The following is a 22,074-nucleotide window of genomic DNA, read 5'->3' as shown; positions in this document are numbered from 1 at the left end:
AGAGGAGTCCTGTGTTGTCTTTGTCATCTCTCTTTCTCTTTTTCTCCTGCTCTCCTTTCTGTTACTGGAGAGGAAAATTGCAGAGGCTGAAAATTCACGGCAGGGCTTTGAAGGGAAATAGAGAGAAAGAAGAGGCGGCCACAATGCAACAATACAAGTCAAATCTAAATTATCACTAGCTATTGAGCACAGTGAGGAGACAGAAAGGTACTGTATGGCTCCAGAGGAGTTTATATGGAGGATGATGTGGGACACCTGTTGGGTTCAGGGCCAAAAACTATACAACCCCAGTGACTCACTGTCATTTTATCTACAACGGGGCTGTCGATAATGTGTGTGTGTGTGTGTGTGTGTGTGTGTGTGTGTGTGTGTGTGTGTGTGTGTGTGTGTGTGTGTGTGTGTGTGTGTGTGTGTGTGTGTGTGTGTGTGTGTGTGTGTGTGTGTGTGTGTGTGTCCAATGCACTATGCTGCAGACCTGTAGATGTGTGTAGATGGGGCTGGTCCTCATTGACTCATCTGTTTCCTGACTAGCTGCAGAGATTTCACTTAGTAAAAACGTTGTACTTTCTTTAAGGTAAAAAAAAGTTCTGCACCCTTCCGACTGTACTTGGGTTCATTTCCCAGAAGCAGAAGTTTATCTTTCAGCTATTACAAGTAAATGAAGCAATCATTTACATGGGTTTTCTGGAGATTGCTTCTTTTAAGCAATCTCTGATTTTTAAAATAAGAAATAAGTCCAACTCTCATACATACAAAAGCTGCAAAGCGATAAAACACACCTTTCCCTCAATTCACTTCACTCAGTGGTTTTGGTGCTACAGTAGCTTATGGTCGTGGTACAGATGTTACTGTATGACTGGTACGATATTTAGTATCACAAAAGTAAAAACAAGAGGTGCTGTAAACACACCGTGCCTCACCACTTCACTTAAATCAAGTCATTATGATGCCATAGTCACCATACTCCTGGTATTAACATATGACCTGGATCTAGATATTTAAAATCACAAAAAGCACATGTTGATGCACAGATGATTGATTTCTCATTCAGGACATTTTGATTATTCATATCTTTGTGAAATAATGTAAGCAGCAGAGAAGGAGGTATGCTGTTTGGCTGCAAGCACTATGATAATGTGAAAGGTTTTAACTGCATGCTCAAAGAGTGGACCGCTGCATATGTATTACACAAGCACTGACTGGCCTGTAAAATATGGAGAGAGAAAATATTATTCTTAAAAGAAAAAGGGATGAATAGCGTCAGCACACGCTGACTGAAGAAGATGCTCTTTCATATTTTGCTTTGCCTCCTGTTTTTTGTCCTCCTGGATGAATATTTGGCTCGAGACAAAAGGTGAACCAATCAATTATTCCTCTTGCAGGGCCCTGGTGCTGTTGTGAAAAGCGTTGACATTTGAGCTTTCCAGACGATATCTGCAAATTTATATGCCTTCCATTGTGCGAGGCAGCCAGCCCTGTATCAAAGGCTGTAAAAGGCCTTGTCAATTTAGTAAGGACAACTCCACAAAGCCTCCTTTCTCCTCTGTTGTTATGGGAAGAATGCTCCTCACTGGTGTCCTGCCAAAACCTGTTGGCAATTTTAGCCTCGTGATGTTATTGATTGCATTGATAACAGACATCTAGCATGGAAGCCATCAATCTGTCAGTGATGCATTGTGATCAACTCACATATCCATGTGTGGTGATCGAATCCAAGAAAAAGAGGCTTTATAATGAATACAAGTGTACAATAGGTGTCTCACCTCCAACATACTGTGTCTGTCTGAAACCTCTATGATGTCACATGTTAATATAAAACTGTACAGCCTCCATTCATCATCTCAGTATTTGAGTTTTATACAATCGTGTTTATATTTTATACTCAGACAAACAGAAGTCCCACTGCTTATTGGTCACCTTCATATCAGACAATCAGCTACAAGAAGAGCACACAACAATGATATGGACATATTCTGTGCTGTTTACTCAGTAGATATGTTTAAATTGAACAATGAGGAACAGTGCAAGAAAAGAGAGCCACAATGACAGCAAGATAAGCAGCTGCAGGCATCAGGCGTAAAGTAAACAACGTCTTTCACCTTGCGGTTCTTTCCTATTGTGAATGTGCAAAACAGGTCATTCTAAACATGCGATCAGGAGATCCCTCTTTCAATAGGAACACCTTATCCTTACTTATAGCAGGGAATAGAGCTCTCACACAGCTAAGAAAATACCAACTGACTCATCAGTACAACCGAGAGATCTCAAAAAACGCAGGCAACAAAATGAAGAAAGAGCATTTTAACCACAATAACTGCATGCACAGCATTTAGATATACAACACATAATCTGCAACCCATGCACAGAAGAAACACACTAAAACACAAATTATACTATTATATTATTTCACTGAGTTCAGGCACAAAAGCCGATAACGGGGGACTAAAAGAGATGAATGTGCTATTAAATAGTAAAAGGCCTTTTTTTTTTATTCTTTAAAAAACAGGTTTAAGTTAAAATAATGCACATATCAGCGATACATGACTTACACACGTTGCTTATGTATATTCTCAGCAGACACAAATGCATACAGTACTACAAAGTGTGTACTCTAAAGGTACAGATCAGTGCTGAATACTGAGAAAACATTTATTAGATCTAAAACATTTTGTTTTTCATCAAAAGAAGTATGAATGCATATGTCAAATACATGACTTATCAATAATAAGCTTCATAACATCAATAGGGACAGTGCAAGGATATTAATAAACCAAAACGAGACACTTAAACATCAGGAATGAAAACAATAATCAAAGAGACAAACACATAGAAAGTCTATCTTACTCACATTTGTTGTTGATGTCAATTCCCCTTTCTTTCATAGAGATGTCCATTGATGTCCATTGATGTCCAACTGCACTTGTTGCTTTGACAGTCTGCTTGTCTGTTTGTTGACAGAAGTTTTTGTTTCCTCTCCACCTAAATGTTAGATTAGCACATTAGACAACTTCATCAGGAACACGTTTCTTCCACTAAAAACCTAAACAGTTGTTTAATTTAAATTACCTTTTTAACTGTCTGTCTGTTTGTTTGTTTGGTGTGTGTTCAGACTGTCAGGTTTCACAAATATCTTCAGAGTTTCTTTTCCAGCGTTCAGTTTCATGTTGGTCTTACAGAAGCTGCCTGATTGTTTGATACTTAACTATGTTTCATTAAGCGGTAACTACTTCCACCTGGCAGACTTCCCAGTTGGACCCCAGTACGCCTGCAATACTCTTTTGGCCACACTGATTGTCATTCAAATCCAGGGGGGCGCTGTTTCACTCACTTTTGAGGGAACTACATTTTAATCAAGGGACGATACCGTTCAATGACGTAGGGTGTAATGTCACATTCTGACCATTAACACTGGGGGCGCTGTTTCACTCATATGAAATAACTCGGGAAAATATGGGGACAACTTAAGAGACAATAAATATTTAATCAAAGACATTATTCTAATATGAACATGTTGAAGCTGCCTGTGATTTGTTGATGTCAGGACTGTATTATGTGTTTGTGTGAGAAATAATACAAAAGTGCAATTACAACCTTTCATACCATAGATCATATAGTTGTTTTTTTATAGCTGTAGAGAGATATAGACCTAATAAAAACATGAGATCCAACTGTTTGATTCAACATTTTATTCACAGACAAATGGGTGAAATAAATAGAGGGGGGATGATTCTTGTCATAGAAACTACTGTAATCACCTTCATCACCATAGCATTTGCACACACAATACATTTACATCAGTCACTTTCATTTAAATACATAAGTTATAGTCAATAATTGACACACTTTATCACAAAGCTTGCATTAGTGTGGTTTTTAATTTCAATAATATCTTGAGCAAAGGAAATGTTCTTCTCCCAAAGGCATGTCTCCCGACGTTAGTTAGAAGTATGCTTCAAATCATCTTTAGTGTGATCAAAGAGTCAAATAAAAAAGTAGAAAATAAGTAGTGTTACAAATCAAAACCAGGGTAAAAACACAATCACAAATATAAAAATAAGAAATCATTACACAGTAAGTTGCATATTGACGTCATAAAAAATAATTTAAAAAACATTTTCCAGGGTTGTATTGCTTGGACTTCAAACTGAAAGAGCAGTGATTTGTCTCACTAGGAATATTTAGAGTAGCTCCTGAAGTCAGGACAAACTAAAAGTTAACTGTGACGGTATCTGTGTGAGACGGAGCTCTTCTCATATGCAAATCAATGCCTCAGTAAGTTTAGTGCAGTTTTTGACTAGATCTCAGTAGATAGTTATAATTTATCCTCCATCATACTATTGACAGCTGGAGCAAAAAAAGAGTGACAGTAGTTAAGAAAAAGTTAAACATCAACTCCTTTTGTGAAGTGTTAAACAATTAAAGGACTATTACAGGTGAAAGATGTACATTTAGCTGGACCTTATTCCAAGTGTGAATTTCATCATTTTCAATCATATAGTTAATGCCTCTACATTGTGTGCTATATTTGCATATAGCCACAGCAGCCTGGATTAGTAGTCATGTGATCTGGTACAATTCGCTTGTAGTTTATCCATCTGGGTTTAAAAAGTTAGTACAATACAAAATTATATATTCCTAAAAGTAATCAAAATAATTCCACCAGAAACTTGCATATCCCATGAATCATTGCAGTGGATTCATAAAATAATATCTTGGTCTGTTGCAAAATGTAGAACTAGACGTTTTCATCAAAGCTGCAATAATCTTTACCCCTCAGGGAGAACTTCAAACTAGTCCTGTCACTTTTCAGTGTGGTATAATTAGGTTTACTTAAATTGAAGTGACTTTATAGTTTGTTAGAATTAAGAAAAATATATCATACAATAAAATAAAAAATTGCTGCCAATGAAATGAGGAGTGTGGATGACTATTTCAAGTTCTAATCTCTCTGAAATGTATATTTCATGCACAAGGCCAGTCAATAAAATACTGTCCTGGCAAAGGGGAAATGTCATACAAGCACAAGGAGGAATGAAAGATGAATACACAATTAAATGAGAAAAAGTGATTGTTTTGTCGGCGCTCCAAACAAGGCTGTGTGAAAAAAGTAAAGGAGCGTGACAGGAAGTGATGTCATCGTACCTACCAGCTAATTTGGCTTCACAGCTTTACGGTCTGTTGGGATGGCTTGGCTGTTTTGCTGGCAGGCGTTTTTTTTCTCTTGGTCCATAGTTTATTACAAAAGCCACTGCGAAGGTCAAAGCAAGTGAAAATGGTGAAGACATGTTGAATAAGGTATTGGCAGCTTCTGTCCACTCAGGTTAATTTGGTCATTATAAAATCAGAGATTGGTCTCGTCCATGGTGATCAGACCCATGTTGATCTCAGAGGTTAGTCTCATCCCAGGTGGGGTCGTTCATGTTCTTCAGAACTCTCCTGACGACCTTCTCCAGCTCTTTCCTCGCTCGCTGCTCCTCCTCCAGCGTCCTCTTCATCCGCTTGTTGTCCTGGAAAAATGAGACAAGGAAAGACAGGATTATTGACTGGTTATTGTGGCAAAAAACTCCTTTAAAAAAGCACCTTATTGATAATCTTTATTGTTTATATTTTGTTTTATTTGCTTTCTATATATTTGCACTCTTTTCCATTTTGTACTGCATCTGCTGCACAAGAAGTTTTATCTCATGTAATCTTATCCACTTCACCACATGACATTCTAGGTATAAACACATGCAAAATAATAAATAATATAGAAACACCAATATGGCATTTTAGGGCAGATAACCCATATGAAAATCAATACTATCAGTCTTGCTAAGCCGAAGTGTTTCCACTTTTAAGTCCTGAGGGATTCAACATATTTTAAGTTATGTCGACCTAAGTGTCAACCCTATAAAGTGGGATATCTGAACCGGTCACTAATGATAATGAGGAGTCTGAGATAGTGAAACATAAAAAAAAACTGCAGACTCACCTGTTTTAGCCCTTGGACCTCATCTTTCAGGCTGTACACAGTGTCCACCAGACTCCTGCAGGAACAGAACAGCTTTACTTTAACACACACACACACACTGACTGCAGTCTGATACCAACTGTGAGTTCACATATTCACATGGTGGTTTGTGACTCTGTGACTTGCTTGAAATGTTATATACTGTCTGTTTTTAGTTAATTGATCTCCTTTTAAACTGATTGCCTCCAAGTTTTCCTATGATATTTGGAAAGTGGCTAAATGTGTGCTTGTGTTGCGATTGTATCTTTTGATGCTGCATTATTTCATTTGCTGCTGCTGCAATTCTTTATCACCACAGTACATAAAAACACTCTCTCACCTCTCCTCCACTACAGTTTGCCCGTTGCTCCTGGTCTCCTCCACTATGATCTTCTCCTCCTCTGGGAACAACATGTGCACGTCCTTCCTGCTGGAGCCTGATCAAATAGTGACAACAGTGTGAGTTATTTACCCTGTGCGATGCATAAACACAAACACATCCACACAAACATGCATTTTAAGCCGTTAAATACACTGTACTATGGGGTATCTGCTAACTGAATCTACACTACGGGGGTACACAGAGGCTTCTACACAACGACACGCACACACAGCAGGTTAAAGACTTGGGAAGATATATAGATATGTACTTCTGTTCAGTTGTAAGCTAGGTGGTTCGCTAGCATGTCAGTGCTTTGTGACACCGATATCTTACGAGAAAATGAGGCAGTCCTGTAACTATGGGCGGTCCAGAGACTGTCATAATCCGAGTCCTCTGACTGGTCAGAACAAGGCAGGTTGCCGGGGAAACCAGCGACGGTGATGCTGGTGTCAGCGAGCACATGGTTGTGCATGAGGTCAGTCCCTTGCCAGGCTGAACCATAAAGTAACCAGCAATAGATGGGGTTTAAACAAACCAAATAAAATGTTTGGGGGGGGGAGGACAAACCATATTGTAGTTGTAAACAGTATTATAAATAAAAAAGATTTGAACCAAAAGCAACCAGAAATAAAAGGAAAACGGGATTTGTGTGATAAATCAAGGTAAAAATAAGGAAATAAGAGTAAGAATATTAAGAAATAAAAGGATGATGATGAAATCAAACATACAGATAAAGTAGTTAATGAAAAAACAAGATGGATGAGGAAAGCAGAGGAAGGGAAGACATAAAAGAGAGAGAGGAGAGAGAAAAACATTGTTAGAGCTGACGGCAGAGAACAAACTCTAAAGTGGTTAGCAATAAGACAGTGTGTGAGCATGTGTGTTAGTATGCAGATGTGCGTGTGTGTACTCACTGGAGTTGAGCGTCTGTCGGGTCTTGGCGCTGGTACAGTAGGCCTCGATCACTTTCAGTATCTGAGCGTCCTCCTCTAGAGCCGCTGTACCTGAGAGACAAGGACAGGACACAACGACCTTTGGAACTAGAGTGGACAAGTTCCTGGGAAGTTTCATTAAAGTTTATTATGACCAATTATGTTGTATAAATCAAAAGACAGATCATTTTATTTTTTTCAAATGAATTGTCCTGCGGTTTTTTTCGAGGTATTGCAGCAACCACAGCAGCTATTTTAGCAGATTTTGAATCTTGACAGATTAATAAGCATTTCATTTTGATATTATTTAACATCTACTAATATAAAGAACTGACATTGTTACTTCGCATTCAGCACTTACAAAAGACTGCTTGGAGGCAATAGCAAAACCTGTGTATCAGGTAGCACCAAAGCATTTTAAATAACCTTTTTCTTACAGTTTAAAGGCACATTGCAGTATTTCAGTTTCTGACTTACTTTTTCTGACAGTGAAGTCCTCCTCTGAGGGTTTCCTCTCTGGCTTCCTCTTAGGCAGAAGCTTCTTCATGTTCTTAGGACTCTTACTCATATCCTACAAACAAAAACAGCTTTGAGTGTTTGTGCTGCACACACTTTGAACATTTTACAACACACGTCAAAACACATATTACTACAGGCCAACTGTAATTGTTTCTTTCTGTGTTATGTTGTTGTCTGGTTGTTTGTTTTCTCGCTAATAATTTTCTTGTGTGTATTTATTCTGTTTTAATTGTACTCGTGAAATCATTGAAAATGAGTGCATTCCCTCCATGAGATTTAAATAAAGATTAAATAAATTAAAAAAAAGACAGAAATATGAAGGATCCAGGATTAAGGTCAAGTGAATGATATTGAAAAAAATCGAAGGACCCTTGAGGTGCCCAGATTCCACTTTGATCAACACATTTTAATATATCACCTCTTTGAAGCAGAGAGCAGCCGAGGGCCGGAGCGGAGGCGCAGGGCGAAGGCAGCTCAGGCTCCAGGGTTTAGGGGTACTCGGTGGCTCCAGGGGCCCCCACATAGGGCTGCTGCTGAGGGCCGTCCCGTACGATGAGGGATGGGGAAGGGTGTGGTAGGTGTGTCCAGTGCTCCCTCCACGGGACTCCGAGTGTCTGGAGGGAGTGGCGGGCTGAGAGGGCAACTGGGAGAAAGCAGAGGAGAGGTTATAGAAAACAGGAAAGAAGAGATTCTGTATGAAGACAGTGAAGTGGATCAATGGATGACTTACTGTGTGACACACAGACTGACGCTTTTGCGAGTGTGTGCGTGTGGCCGGAGTGTGTGTGTGTTTGGTGAGAAGGTCCAGCCAATCCTGTAGTTCGTGCTGACTGTTACAGGCCACCTGCATCCGATCACACTGGCCACCTGAACAACAACACACACACATGTACCGTCATGTCGCCTTTTATCACAGCTTTTGAAAGAAGCTATAAATAACATTCGAAGTGCAAATGTGCACAGTTGATTGCCTGTGAATACTGAAGTCCACCAGTATAAAGTTAGATAAGATAAGATAAGATAATCCTTTATTAGTCCCGCAGCGGGGAAATTTGCAATAATTTGGCTTAAGTGATCTTTCAAACAATTAACATTAGAAAGCTAAATGAGAGAAAAGGGCTGACCGGAAATTTCAAAAGCATTCTTCAGGTTTTCTCCGTCTTCTATTCTGGAGATGAGAATCCCTGATAGTGGTATTCTTCCCTATAAAGAAGAAACATGTGTAAACCAGTGGAACAGAGACCAAAACACATGTATGTGCTGCAGAGTTCATTCAAGTTTAAACATACCTGGTAGATGAATCCACTCATCCTCAGGCTGGCAGAGAGCATGAGCAGACAGTGAGGGAAGAGGATGAGGTAGCGTTCATTTGACTCCTGAAAAACAAAAACAAAACTTTTATTCACGTTCTCATGACACCTGTTTGTGTCAATAAGTCAGCGTCAGTACCTGACAGTTCTGCGTGTGGACTGTAGAGTGGGACATGTGGAGGACGGGGCCGAGAGTTCTGATGTCATCACCCTCCCAGTTTCTGATTGGCTCTGTTAAAATCTGTAACTCCAGGTCTTTCTTCTTCCTCACCTCCTGGCACTGAGCCTGAACACACACACACACACACATACAGAATCATTCAAAGGCACATCAATGCACAAAAACTTAACTTCAACACAAGCTACTGTGAGTAATACTGAGGTGTAAAGTCAAACCTCAATCAAATGTCTTTTTAACTCTGTTTAAGAACTATTCTATTCGGGTTCACTTCGTATCCTCATCATCATTTCTAGACTACAAATGTTAATAAATACGTGGTGCAATTTGTGAACAAGTACGATCAATCTAACATAAAGTCAAATCTAATGTGTGTGTGTGTGTGTGTGTGTGTGTGTGTGTATCTTACTGCAAAGCTTTTAAAGTCCATCATGGCAGTAATGAGATCAGCTCTGTCCGGGTGTTGGTCCTGAGACAAAGAAAAAATAAGACATGGAAAGACATTCAAAAGAAAGTTAATGTTTCCTATATTATGCATGAAGATTAACATCCTGGCAAGTTCTTCTTTAGAAGAAAAAAAAACACTTTTTACTCAGTTCATGCTATATAACATCATCTGTATTTGCACAGGTGATAAACAGTAATCAAATCACTTATTAAACTGGTTTATTTGGATGATTACACAGACAGACAGACAGACAGACAGACAGACAGACAGACAGACAGACAGCTAACCTCCATGTGTCGGTCCAGTTCTTTCAGCAGCGTTGGGTATCTCTCCAGTCTGGTGAAGGGTTTACTCAGACTAGTAGTCAGAGTCAGGATCCCAGGAGCCGACGACCCCTTTGACTCCATGTACTCCCCCAGCTCCTCACTGTGATGCACACAAACACACACAGTATATTCACATACTTCAGGAACTAACACACAAAACAAAATATAACATAATATATATATATATGACTGTACCTGTGTTGTATGAGTACATTGACAGCAGATGGGTGGTTGGAGCAGTAGGCCACATAGATGAGCTTCATCTGGGGCATCAGATTGAGGAAGAACCCGCCGATCCTCTGCTGGTTCTCTGGGAGTCTACACAGACACAAGCACATATAAATAAAGATTAGAACAGATGATGATTATGTGTATAATGAATGTAATACGAATAAAAAAAATTGTAAGAAACATAGAAATTTGGAATCTCTAATTTGGAAACAACATAGATATCAAAGCTACATTCAAGACTATAAAGGTTCCTCTTCGCAAAACTGATAATTTGGCATCAAACGTCAAATAATGAACAATAACAACTAGATACAAGTTGCTCAGTCTGTCTGTTTGTTGATGAGAATGTAAGATTTTAATTACACATTTTACAAACTTGAATTTTATTTCTCTTTTTCTTCCGTATCATCTCTCTTGACTGCTACAAAACAGGGCTCAGGCCAACAGTTACTTCAGTCTACCACTAGATGTCCCTCTCGCTCTAATAACTGCTTTTATTAAACTCCACTCAGGCTGATTTCAGGTCTAAGCTTCAGGGCCCCTCTGTTTTTGACGCAAAACTGTTCATACTGTAAGACTGACTTTCATAGATATCCTTGAGATTACAGCAACACATTACAAAAAAAGCTTTTTAGACAGTTATTGATGTCAGTTCATTATCACACTATGTTTCAGTAGCATCTGTAGCAGACAGAACTGACTTTGTGTGCTCCTCCAAGGACTGAACCAACATCTGCTGGAAGGTCGAGATCTCCTCCAGATTTCCCTGAATGTGACTGATGTCAACACTAGTGATCCTGCAATACAGAGAGGAGAGGAGAGGAGAGGAGAGAGAGGAGGAGAGAGGAGAGGAGAGGAGAGTAATCCAATCATAATGGACCACTGACATTTTTAATAAAAGGCTGGTATAAATAAATAATTACACTTGTCAAGCTCCAATATATAAGGATAATAATTCATGTATTTATATATATATATATATATATTTTAATATACATGTGTACAATATAGGACATGGGACACCATGTCTTATATTCTGTATATTGGCATCGCATTAGATATGGTAGTGTGTGTGTACCTCTAACATCTGACTCTGTTGAATAAAACAATAAAAAGGGTAAAAATAACTCTACCTGTCTGTGGGGTGAAGTGAGCGCAGGTATGAGCCCAACAGACTCTGGAGCTCCCTCGAATATTCAGTCTCTGTTTCTAGGATGTTCTGCAGGACCTGACAGAGACATGGACCACGAAAACACAGAGACAGTTTTGTATTATTTGCAATGAGTGATGTGAAGAATGGGTACAGGAAAAGAATATGAGAGTGCCTTTTCCATAACTTGCCTTTTCCATAACTTATATCTTAAAGGTGAAAATGTCATTCTTTGTGCACCAGGTATGCTAGGCTCAAAGCGAATTTTGAAGACTCTATTTCCTAAGATTTAGATGAACAAACTATTTATGGGTTGGTTAAGAAAATAATTGGCTGATTAACTTACAATGAAATCTAAAAAAAAAAATCCTAGTGAGGGATGAAACTGAATATAACAAGAGCTAATGAATCACTGCAGCCAATTAAAGATCTCATTACATTCCAGATACATAATTCAAACGTAATATATCACTCCAAATATCCTTTGTTATAATTATTACAGAAGAATATATTCATATTTTGGAGTAGTAAGTCCAACTTGGAAAATAAAAAGGGTAAACAAGACTCTTCTTTTGGAGCTTACTAATAAATATGTGTCATATTGAAGCATCCACATTGTCTTCCATTCATGTAAGATGAAACCTCTTGCTAAGGCTTTGACTCTATAAGCTGTTCGCCTATTAGTAGGAGATGTGTTTTGTAAAAGGCTAATGGAGGGAGATATCAGACCCGCCGGGACCTGTAACAGCAGCTCTAGTAGCTTTCTATGGGTCAGATGCCACAGGCTAATTGGCTAATCTCTCCACAACATCACAGCCTCTCAGGACTGAGGGTTCTGCTAATGAATTGTTGAATGTCAGACACATGTGGCGGTGTCTCCCCTCAGGTCTAGTCCTCCAATTATACATCTTATGTATTCATTCTTTTTCATGAAACATAGATGTGTAGGAGGACACAGAGAGGATGCCGTTGCATGAAAATGTTGGTATTTGTGGTCTTAAACATACGACACAAAACGCACTCAAACATAAATAGCCCAGAGCCTGCGTCTTCTGCTTCTACAATCTTCTGCTCTTCTGTCCATTAGACCAACGACAGAATACTTTTTATTTATATCTACTTTTTGTTTTTGTCTTGTCTGGGAACAGCTTTGACTTCAGGCAGGCTCTGTGAGTGAGAGACTCAGGTTCCCAAACCAAAGATGGACTGTGTAAAGAGACTGTCGCAGCTCGTTGCATTATTAACACACACATGCACACACACACACACACACACACACACACACACACACACACACACACACACACACACACAGACACACACACACACACACACACACACACACAGACAGAATCCAACCCCGGGGCAAGGCTGCCCCAGAAACCACTGGGACGGAAGAAATAACCTACATTTCATCTGCTGCGCTCTCACACAGGGGTGCCACGCAGGCTCCACACATTCTGACACACACACACACACACACACACACACACACACACACACTCAGACAGACACGGCTACACAATCATTAATTGGATGTGCGGTTGAAAAATAATTGATTGCACAAAAGCAGGCACACATGTGAGAACTGTATGTTAATTTGGTTCACTCTATGAGGACGACCAGGAGAGATATAAAGCACGCACAAAGGAGATGTTCTAATTTCAAAATCATAATTATAGTCCTAAATCTCTACTATTCTGGTATAAGGGAGCGTGGGTAAATGTTTGGCCTCTTTCCATGAGAACATCTGAACATCATAAGAGAATGAGGACAGTTGTGACTCACACATACAGACACACACAGTTTTCTTCAGGGCACGGTGCTCACCACATTGTAGTAAGTCTTGCTGATGATGGTGGTGTCAAAACCTTTGGGGGGGCTTTTCAGGGTCCCAGACTTCGGCTTTTCTAACGTCTTGTCTATGAATTAAGAAAGAGGGAGAGAAACAAGCAAGTTACATTTTGAAATAAGTACTTGTTATGCTGCTCTCTGTTAGCGACTGTTAGTACATGTTTCTGTTTGGTTTGGAATAGAAAAGGTCCTGGGTAGTGAACATGAGCAGTGATAAGCGACAGAGCTAAACAGAGCTGTATTGTGGTGTCTTACTAAAAAAAAGAGCATCCTTTATAGAAAACAAATGACATAGTTCCAACATTTCCTGACTGCAGGGCAATGTTCTGGCGATATATTCAAAAGAAATGCAGGACAACCAATGATGTCATTTAATGATGTAGTCCACAATGTCCTGTTTTATTTGTTTCTACATTGTCTGGCCAATAATAGTGCATGCTGTCATATCCTCCAGTTCACTATTATCCTTTGCAGATGTTGCAATATAAAGCCAGAAGACTAATAAGCATTTTCTGGATAATGGGGATTATTTTAATTTTTTTGGATCTATCTCACAGATTAGATAACATGAATCTACTATGATCATCATGCTATTAAAGATACAAAGAAGTATTCTGTGCTTGGCTTTTCTTTTGATTGTAAGACAAATCATGGTGTTGGAGCAGAAACAAAAAGGAGGTTTATGAGGATTTATGTCAGTATATCAAATAACAGGCACATGTAGCCTTTAATTCACCACAGTCCTCATAATCTTGGGTCCCTCCATTGCAAGTTTGCTTTCTCACATTTATAAAACGACTCCCACTGGCCATGTGCATTTGCTGCCATTGCTCAGTGCGCTGTTATCAGGATCCTTGTTTTCTGCTGTGAGCATTAAGTCAGGAAGTTCCTTTCTATACTGCAGCTGAGGCACTTCCTGTCTTTGTGTTCTCGTGGAGCTTCCTTCCTTCGTTTCTGCCTTCTCTCTCCTCAGAAAGCAACACAAGCGACACAATCAAACCACGAGCATATGGCCCATACATGAGGCCACAAGAGGCAGCAAGTCAGAAATGCAAATTAACCCAGATTTTCAAAATTGTCCTCATATTTCTATGAAAAATTCTGCAATCCTAAAATATAAAAATAAAACCCATGTAACTCAAGTATTTACGCCGAGTAGAAACACAGAAATTATCTCAAAATTCTGGTGAATAAGATAAAAAAAAATCTAAAAATAAGTTGAAAGCTTTAGTAGATTTTTAAACCTTAAATTATCAAACTCCTCTATCTCTCATTTTATGCAGGACTCGGCTTATGCTTCCAAGAGTTGCGCAATCTCTGATTTAATTAACCTGAATAAAAGCTGCATGCAAATTAAGGATTCCAGGACAATCAGGCCGTTCTACTTCCTTAAGAAATCCTGCTACAACTGAAAGAGGTTGTAGGTTGTTGTCAGTAAACACAGACCTGCAGGGAGCCTGATACTTTGTGTGTATTCTTGCACACCTCAAATTCTTATCGGGAGGTTTGGGTCTAGTCTATAATGTTTGATATACAGTATGTGCTTTATCTTTAACACAAGAGAGTAAACTCTGTCTCAAATCTTAATTTACAGCAATTTAAATGAAGACTGCAATGAAATATTAACAGATTCCATCTTGTAGTCTTTGTGGAAGCAGATGCAGAATATTTCATACACAAGTTTTGGTATTTTGAATCAGCTGCTGCTCTCAAAACAACGCTAAGAAACCAGATTTCTTCCCACTGGCCTCAAAACGATGCAAAACATCTGAAGCTGCACCCACCGTTTCCTTTCAGCTCCCGCACATAGTTGCTGGGGAACCACCCGGTGTTGCCGTTGATCGAGCCTTCCCACCAGCCCCCGTCCTCCTGCCGGCTCACACTGATGATGTCGCCCTTGGAGAAGGAGAGTTCGTCCTCATTGGTCTGCTGGAAAGTAAAGCGCGCCTTGAAGAGCACATGGCCACCCCCGCTGCCCTCTGACATGTCCTAAAGGAAGAGGAGAACAAAGGAGACAGAGCTCAATGAATCTGTGCAGAATGTGAATGAAAAACAGTCAAGCTGTTTATCTTCTGGTGTTGGTCAGAGAGGGATCTACGCTGTACAAGAGACGACGAATATCTGAGTTTTCAAAACAGACTTATATCACTTTTGTACATCTAACCCCAAGTCGGTGTCTGTTTACTGCCATGTAATGTGTTGTCATGGTAACTCACCAGGCTGCGGTACTGAGGCTGCAGCACTTTAGAGGAGCGACTCTGAGTGTTCAGCGAGTCAAATGACTTGATCCTCAGGTGTGAGGAGTGCGGCACGCACTTACTGTCTTCAGAAACAGCCAAATCTGCACACAGGGTTTCAATTCATAGTCCAGATATACAATTAAGAGATCATCATTTAATTAGCTTGGGAATGATACTAATACCAACAATAAACCAAAAGAGCATTTATCAAAATATTATTATTTTATACAGTATCAAGTAATATAACATTATCACATAAGCTACTACTTCTTCCACTATTAGAACAGCTTTAAAAAATGATATGAGTACAAATTTTAACTTATAGTGCAATAATAGTGCAACAATACGTAAGGTGAACAAAAAAGGGAAAAAATAAAAAGACTGCAAACATAAAAAAGCTTGCCTTGTAAAAACACAATAATCTCACCTTCAGTGGCTTTGTTGAGGGCAACCAAGGAGTTTAGGACCTTGGAGAAGTTCAGTCCCTGCAGGAGGTCATTAACCTCAAAAGGCTTAAGGGGAGAAAACAAGGAAAAAATGATATGAAATACCTTTTAAATAAGCAATAAAGCAAAGATGAGTCTGAGACGGAGGAGAAAAGAACAAACACGTACACAGATACATAATAAATGTATAGAGCATGACGTCAACAAGGACACAGAGCTGCCCTCCTGACATTTCCATGCATGGATCTCACACAGAGATGTTCATGATGAGCTGAACAATTATTACATTAAATCGTTTTCTAAATCACTTTGTAAGAATATGTTTTACTGAATGAATACTACATAAACAGTTTTAGAAATCCTTATTAAGCTCGATTCTCATTAAGAATTAAACATTATAAAATGAAGAAATGCTAAGTTTAGTGGGGGTTTGCATCTCTGCTCCAACTGCAGTCTGGCGCAGGATTACTCAAAGTCTGAGCCTCCCCTTGTAATCCCATCACACTCACACACACACACACACACACACACACACACACACACACACACACACACACACACACACACACACACACACACACACACAGCCATAATCAAAAGACCCTAATCTTGTGTATACCACACACTGACTGACTTCTACATTCCCAAGGGGTAAAGGTGGAGGCAATAAAAACTTCTGATTAAAAAAATGAATTCAGTTCAGTTTCAAATTAAAAGCCTAAAAGCTGAGAGCAGACAGGAATAGTTGAAAATCCTAATTCTAATTCTTTGCAGAGCAGGTCTGTTTAATCTAATGATAAAACCACGCCGCTCTCTAATGTAGTCCTCCTTTTAAGAACCCACTCGGTCTGATTTATATCCACAGGCTGATTAGTAGTCAGGGCAGTGTGGGCCCAACGGTTAATACACACTTCCATCTCTCCCACTGGCACTGGGCCACGATGCAAAATGAGGCTTTCTATGCACTGCTGCAGTAGAAATGTACCAGCGCTATGGATGTATTTGTACACATTTTAAGGTATTCAGCTGCAGTACAATCACGCATCAATGAAAACAATCAATACTGAGATCTGACACTAATAGACACACATGTAGAATGACAGCGACAGAGAAAAAGTACTCTCTAATGGAGAGATAGTGCAGTTGATGTTGAAATAGATAGCACGTTATTGATCCCTGAAAGAATTTGGTTTTACGTGACATATGTAGTACATCCACCATATATATGAATTTCAATAACAGGATCAGAGTCAAGCATTATGAGGTGCTAAATTCCTCTAAATCCAAATAATATATTATTTATTACGAGGATTATTTGTCCCTCTTTAAGAACAAATTAGTATCACTGCACTTGAAAATGATATTTCAGAAGAGAACTGTCTTTACTGTCAACATTGAAATCAATGAAATAAAACCTGCTTTAAATGTATACATCTTTAAATCAGAGTTAATAGTTTCTTAAAGTTATATACATGTAATTTGACATTATAGAAATAGCAGTAATGCTGCTCGATTCCAAACCACATGAAAGATATTAATAACTACATATGAAATGCAGTTATGCTCATCTTGCAGGTTATAGTGAAAATACTCTCGCATGCAGCTGTGAGAAGCAGAGAGAACATGATCCCAGCATGCTTTCAACCAACGACTGTTATTGGTCAAACAGCTTACCTGATAACAGGGAGCGCTTGATTTAATGCTGCAGCGACGGCGCTCTGAATGCACGGAATCAATATCCCACCCGATTAAGTTTAATTAATAGATTATAGATCTGATTAACTGTGCAGCTCTGGTTAATCAAGTAGTCAGAACTCAACCACGCTCGTACTGTCGCTCTGTAATCCCGTCCTCGTCCTCCACCCGTCCAATGGATGTCTGGGAGAGTTACTACGCTGATGTCAGTCAGGCTGCCGGTAATGGAGGCCTTGGCTTCCAGCGACACGGCTGACATGCTTCTAATCAACGTGATTGGAAAATCCACAGACTGCCTGACGTGATGCATTACATCAGCCCACCCACCCACTCTTCATCTCTATTTCATCTGCTCGTACTCTATTCTCATTGCTACTTCACCACGGATTCAGGGTGTTGTTTAAAGCCATCCTCCTCATTACTGACTGGGCTTTTAAGGGACATCAAAAATAATTCTCCAAGTCTGGAGCAAAACCTTATTAAAGGTCTACAGTCCAGGACTCCTGTGTTGCATAATCTGCTCTTTTACAATATGATTAAATGCTTTTTTTCATGTGTGTGTGTGTGAGAGAGAGTGTGTGGTGTCCTTTTTGTATATCACACTACTCACTAGCCCTCTGTTCACACCCACTGTGGGGCAGGATATAAGGTGGTTAGATCAACTGTTGTGCAAACAGACACATGAACCACACCCTACTACGTGTTTTTGAACTCCAATAACAATACAGATCATTTTTGGATAAACATGCCCAGAGCCAAACACCAATTAAATTATTATCTTCAACTCTCAAATAGATAAGTCTTCCTTTTAGACCAAAGGTTAGCTCTCTCCTGCTTATCAGCTAAATCATGGCACTTACGAATTGTAAAAAAAACAAACAGATTTTGTGTAATCAAGTGGCCTAATGGAAAAGTTCTCTGACTTCGGATCAGACGATTGAAAGGTGGAGTCGCTTTGTGGTTGAAAGCCCCAGCATACATTTAAGGAATCATGACGGAAGCGTTTTTGCCAGAAGTTGAGCACAATGCAAGCAGTTCTTACTACTACGTTGATGTTACTTTGTAATGTATATCTGATGCACAGTTTGAGATATTAGAGAGCGTTTTGCACGACAGAAACAAAAGTGGAGAACGTAGGGTAACTTCCAATAGATGATTTAAGATAATTCCCTGACCAAACATCCAAAATGGATCCAAAGTTTTGATTTTTCTGTCCATAATAATCTAAATAACTCAATTTGTAAAAGAAAAAAATCCAGCATGATGCTAATTACACTAAGGTCACGGGGTCAACCCCCATACATGCCATTGATAGTAGTTCAACAAATCAATGTTTCTTCAGAGTCCTGCTGCTCACGTGCAGAGCCAGTACTAATATTTAATGCATTTCACCTCCACTGGCACCATGCACACCTCACTGAACATCCAACACTGATCCAATTTAGTTAATTCTGCGATTAAATAATTCTGGAAGCAATTTTTGTTAAATAAATCCTCAAAAGCAGGCCTAGTTTGCAAAATCCAGACACATACACACACCTTATAAGAACTGTTATGCTGCTCATTCTGTACACATGACATCTATTGCATTCTGTCCATCCTGGGAGAAGGATCCCTCCTCTGTCGTTCTCCCATAGGTTTCTTCCTTTTTTCTCCCTGTTAAAGGGGTTTTTTAGGGGAGTTTTTCCTGTGAATGTGAGGGTTCATGTGTACAGATTGTAAAGCCCTCTGAGGCAAATTTGTAATTTGTGATTCTGGGCTATACAAAATAAACTGAATTGAATTGAATTGTTTTAAAAACTTTATTTGATTTATAAGAAGGTAGGACCAGAAAAACTATAATTATATTCCTGAGGAATTGTATTTGTCTTATATATCTCAAACTCATTTCAGGTCACTTTCCTATTTACCACTAACTTATATCAATGAGGTTAGATTTTTTTAATGGTTTAAACATTGAATTAATTTCTTCTTTTTTTTTTACTGTATAGAAACACGGTATTTTGTATTTTAAATGCTAATTTAATATAGTTAATAGTTAATATTCTAAAAAAAATAAACTCTCACAGCAGCCATATTGATTTATCAATGACACCTACCTGTTGCTCGCACCCATAACGGGAGTAAGAATAACAGAACAGACGTCACTGACACACAGCAGGATGCATAGGTTTTATAATAAAGGGGGGGTGTAAACATGAATATGTTGGCATAGATATGGGGTAATATGTTCTCTAGGCTTCATGCAGTGCTCGTATATTAATAAATACAGGTATGTGCACTCACCTCCACACCGAAAGCCCCGCAGCCTATAATAAACTCGGTTATGTTCTTCTGACTCTCGCTGTCGCCCCTCGGTTCCTGGAAAAACTACACACAAAAAAGTTACTGAATGATCCTGAAATGCTCACAGGACATATTAATAAACTGATTATGAAGGCTGTTTCATCATGTAAACAATCTTATTGCAGGCGTTTGCTGGTGAACTTACCACCTGCTGCTCACCAGTATCAAGCCAGCTGGGATATGAAGCTGAAACCGGTTTCAGTTTTCACAATAAGGCATTGTTTACGTTTCTATCTATTGTTTTTTATTTTAAAATTCAGCTTTCTGTAAAAGCTACATTAATCAGTATTTGATTGCAGTTAGTGGTGAGATACATAGTTGTTGTGGACTAGGTTATCTTTATTTTTCCAGTGACTTCTGAAGTATCATCTTAGTTTTTATATTGTCTTTGTCAAATCTGCCAAAAGCGCATGAAATATATGATATAACTTTAAAGAAAAAATGTTCTGATGCCGTTATATAAGTGGACTAGCTGTGTTGGCATGGCTGTTGTAAGAGGAGGCATAAATAAATAGTACAGTGGGTGATACATCTATAGCTGCCGACCACTGCTGACATGAGTTATGCCTTTATTTTGAAAGGATCAGTGCCTCACCCTGTGTGTAGTTGAAGCTAATAGAAGCTACTTTGATAGAGATCTGATAGGGAAGTTGGATAAGCCATAGGAGGATGTGACGTTGACAGGTTCATGGTCCATTGTGTGTGTGTGTGTGTGTGTGTGTGTGTGTGTGTGTGTGTGTGTGTGTGTGTGTGTGTGTGTGTGTGTGTGTGTGTGTGTGTGTGTGTGTGAGAGAGAGAGAGAGAGGGGGTGGGAGGCTATAGCTCTATTACTGTAGGCTTGTACTGGTTTGGTGACCACTGGTCCTAGCTCTGGTAAACAGTGGACCAGTTAGAAGTGGAATCAGCTTACATTCAATATAAGTAGTATGTATTACAGTAGTTCAATTAATTAACATTATTAGTATTACAGCACTGTAATTTGACTTAACTTAATGTATGCAAGAATCCTATCTGGTCTCAGTTTTATATATTAGATGTATCTTGCTTTCTTTTTATGTTTACTTCTGAAATAATATAAATAAACAAAATAAACAAAAAATAAAAGGGTACAAAAATAAGAGCACATAAAGGTGAGATAACACAAACCCTGTTGATAAAATTAGTACTTTTACCAGTAGGCTTGATTTAAGTAATTTAACTGACTTAACAGTGCTCACCTCTTTGACTTTAAATGTATATTTCTTTACAACAAACAAGACTAAATACTTCAAAGTCAAAGGGAAAACAAATCTCAAGAATTCGTGTGAATAATTTAAGGCAATGTTTATTGCATATTTATTTTAAATCAGATACTATTTAAAACATTTAACTGGGATTTTATTGTTTTTTTCTGTAGACTATTCCTGTGATAATTGGGTTAATTTATGCACTTGTCACATCTATAGCCTAGGGGCTGAATTCATTAAGCTTTTATGATGTTTTCCATGTTTTTTATGTTCCACATTCATCCAGTAGTGTGTTATTATTTTCCTTCCATAGCCCCTGTATCCCTCCATCTACTTACTTTGTCCACCGTCCCGGGTCTGAGTCGCTCCAGCAGCCTGCACAGCACCGCTCCATCCTGCAGGGACGTCTGGAGGAAAGCCTCTGGATCCGAGATGCTTTTCTTGGGAGACTCCAGGACCCCCAGCGTGATGAGCCACGTTACCGTCTGTTCGGCCGAATTCATGGCCCGGATCTCCCCAAATGTCACACAACAACAGCAGCAGATCTCTCCAGAGTGAGTCCCAGCTCTCTCCTATCTGTGGTCCGTCCGAATAGAGACAGAAGGGTCAGCCAGCCCCACCTTGTTTCAACATTAACACTGGGTGGATCACACAGGCTGTTTATTCTAATTAGAAATAAATAAATAGATGTGGAAATGAAAAAGGTAGTTCGTTCCTTTAACAGCTTCCTATCGTCCCGCACTGCTCTCTCTCTCTCTCTCTCTCTCTCTTTCTCATGGATGTTGGCATCACCTTTGCT

At 39.1% G+C, this 22,074-nt stretch overlaps 1 protein-coding gene and 1 long non-coding RNA gene across 3 annotated transcripts in view; both read right to left on the bottom strand.

Annotated features, from left to right (window-relative positions):
- The window catches only part of LOC129111587 (uncharacterized), a 66,542-nt gene extending 63,390 nt beyond the window's left edge, over positions 1–3,152 (bottom strand). Inside the window, exons 1-2 of the long non-coding RNA XR_008532336.1 lie at positions 3,067–3,152; positions 2,849–2,979 (exon numbers count right to left, since the gene is read on the bottom strand). This is a non-coding gene — a long non-coding RNA (uncharacterized LOC129111587). The remainder of the gene's footprint in view (positions 1–2,848; positions 2,980–3,066) is intronic.
- A 519-nt stretch (positions 3,153–3,671) lies between these two features.
- On the bottom strand, positions 3,672–21,984 carry arhgef7b (Rho guanine nucleotide exchange factor (GEF) 7b). Of its 2 annotated transcripts, XR_008532335.1 has the most exons (22): positions 21,614–21,984; positions 19,990–20,073; positions 15,990–16,074; positions 15,539–15,663; positions 15,107–15,311; positions 13,299–13,390; positions 11,452–11,546; positions 11,020–11,115; positions 10,283–10,405; positions 10,049–10,187; positions 9,723–9,782; positions 9,275–9,421; positions 9,115–9,201; positions 8,950–9,028; positions 8,556–8,692; positions 8,244–8,468; positions 7,784–7,877; positions 7,289–7,378; positions 6,333–6,429; positions 5,975–6,029; positions 5,147–5,507; positions 3,672–3,961 (listed from the first exon to the last, which is right to left on the bottom strand). XR_008532335.1 is itself a non-coding variant. In XM_054623589.1 (21 exons), the coding sequence occupies exons 1-21, from the start codon at positions 21,776–21,778 to the stop codon at positions 5,385–5,387; spliced, it is 2,403 nt and encodes an 800-aa protein (XP_054479564.1). In that variant the 5' UTR covers positions 21,779–21,984; the 3' UTR covers positions 3,672–5,384. The 2 variants fall into 2 exon arrangements, 1 of the variants encoding a protein (XP_054479564.1); XM_054623589.1 differs by having other exon boundaries at positions 3,672–5,507.
- Between the last annotated feature and the right edge of the window lie 90 nt (positions 21,985–22,074).

The sequence above is a fragment of the Anoplopoma fimbria genome, chromosome 22 (assembly GCF_027596085.1).
Source record: "Anoplopoma fimbria isolate UVic2021 breed Golden Eagle Sablefish chromosome 22, Afim_UVic_2022, whole genome shotgun sequence".
Taxonomy (NCBI): domain Eukaryota; kingdom Metazoa; phylum Chordata; class Actinopteri; order Perciformes; family Anoplopomatidae; genus Anoplopoma; species Anoplopoma fimbria.
This window is presented reverse-complemented; position numbering and strand designations above follow the sequence as displayed.

Bases quoted from the DNA above. Each gene is read 5' to 3' on its own strand.
- arhgef7b (XM_054623589.1), bottom strand. From the start codon at position 21,778: ATGAATTCGGCCGAACAGACGGTAACGTGGCTCATCACGCTGGGGGTC. The intron at 16,075-19,989 runs GTGAGTGCACAT...TCTCCCCTTAAG, and splicing joins GCGGGGCTTTCGGTGTGGAG to CCTTTTGAGGTTAATGACCT. The intron at 13,391-15,106 runs GTGGGTGCAGCT...CTTAATTCATAG, and splicing joins GCGGGAGCTGAAAGGAAACG to ACAAGACGTTAGAAAAGCCG.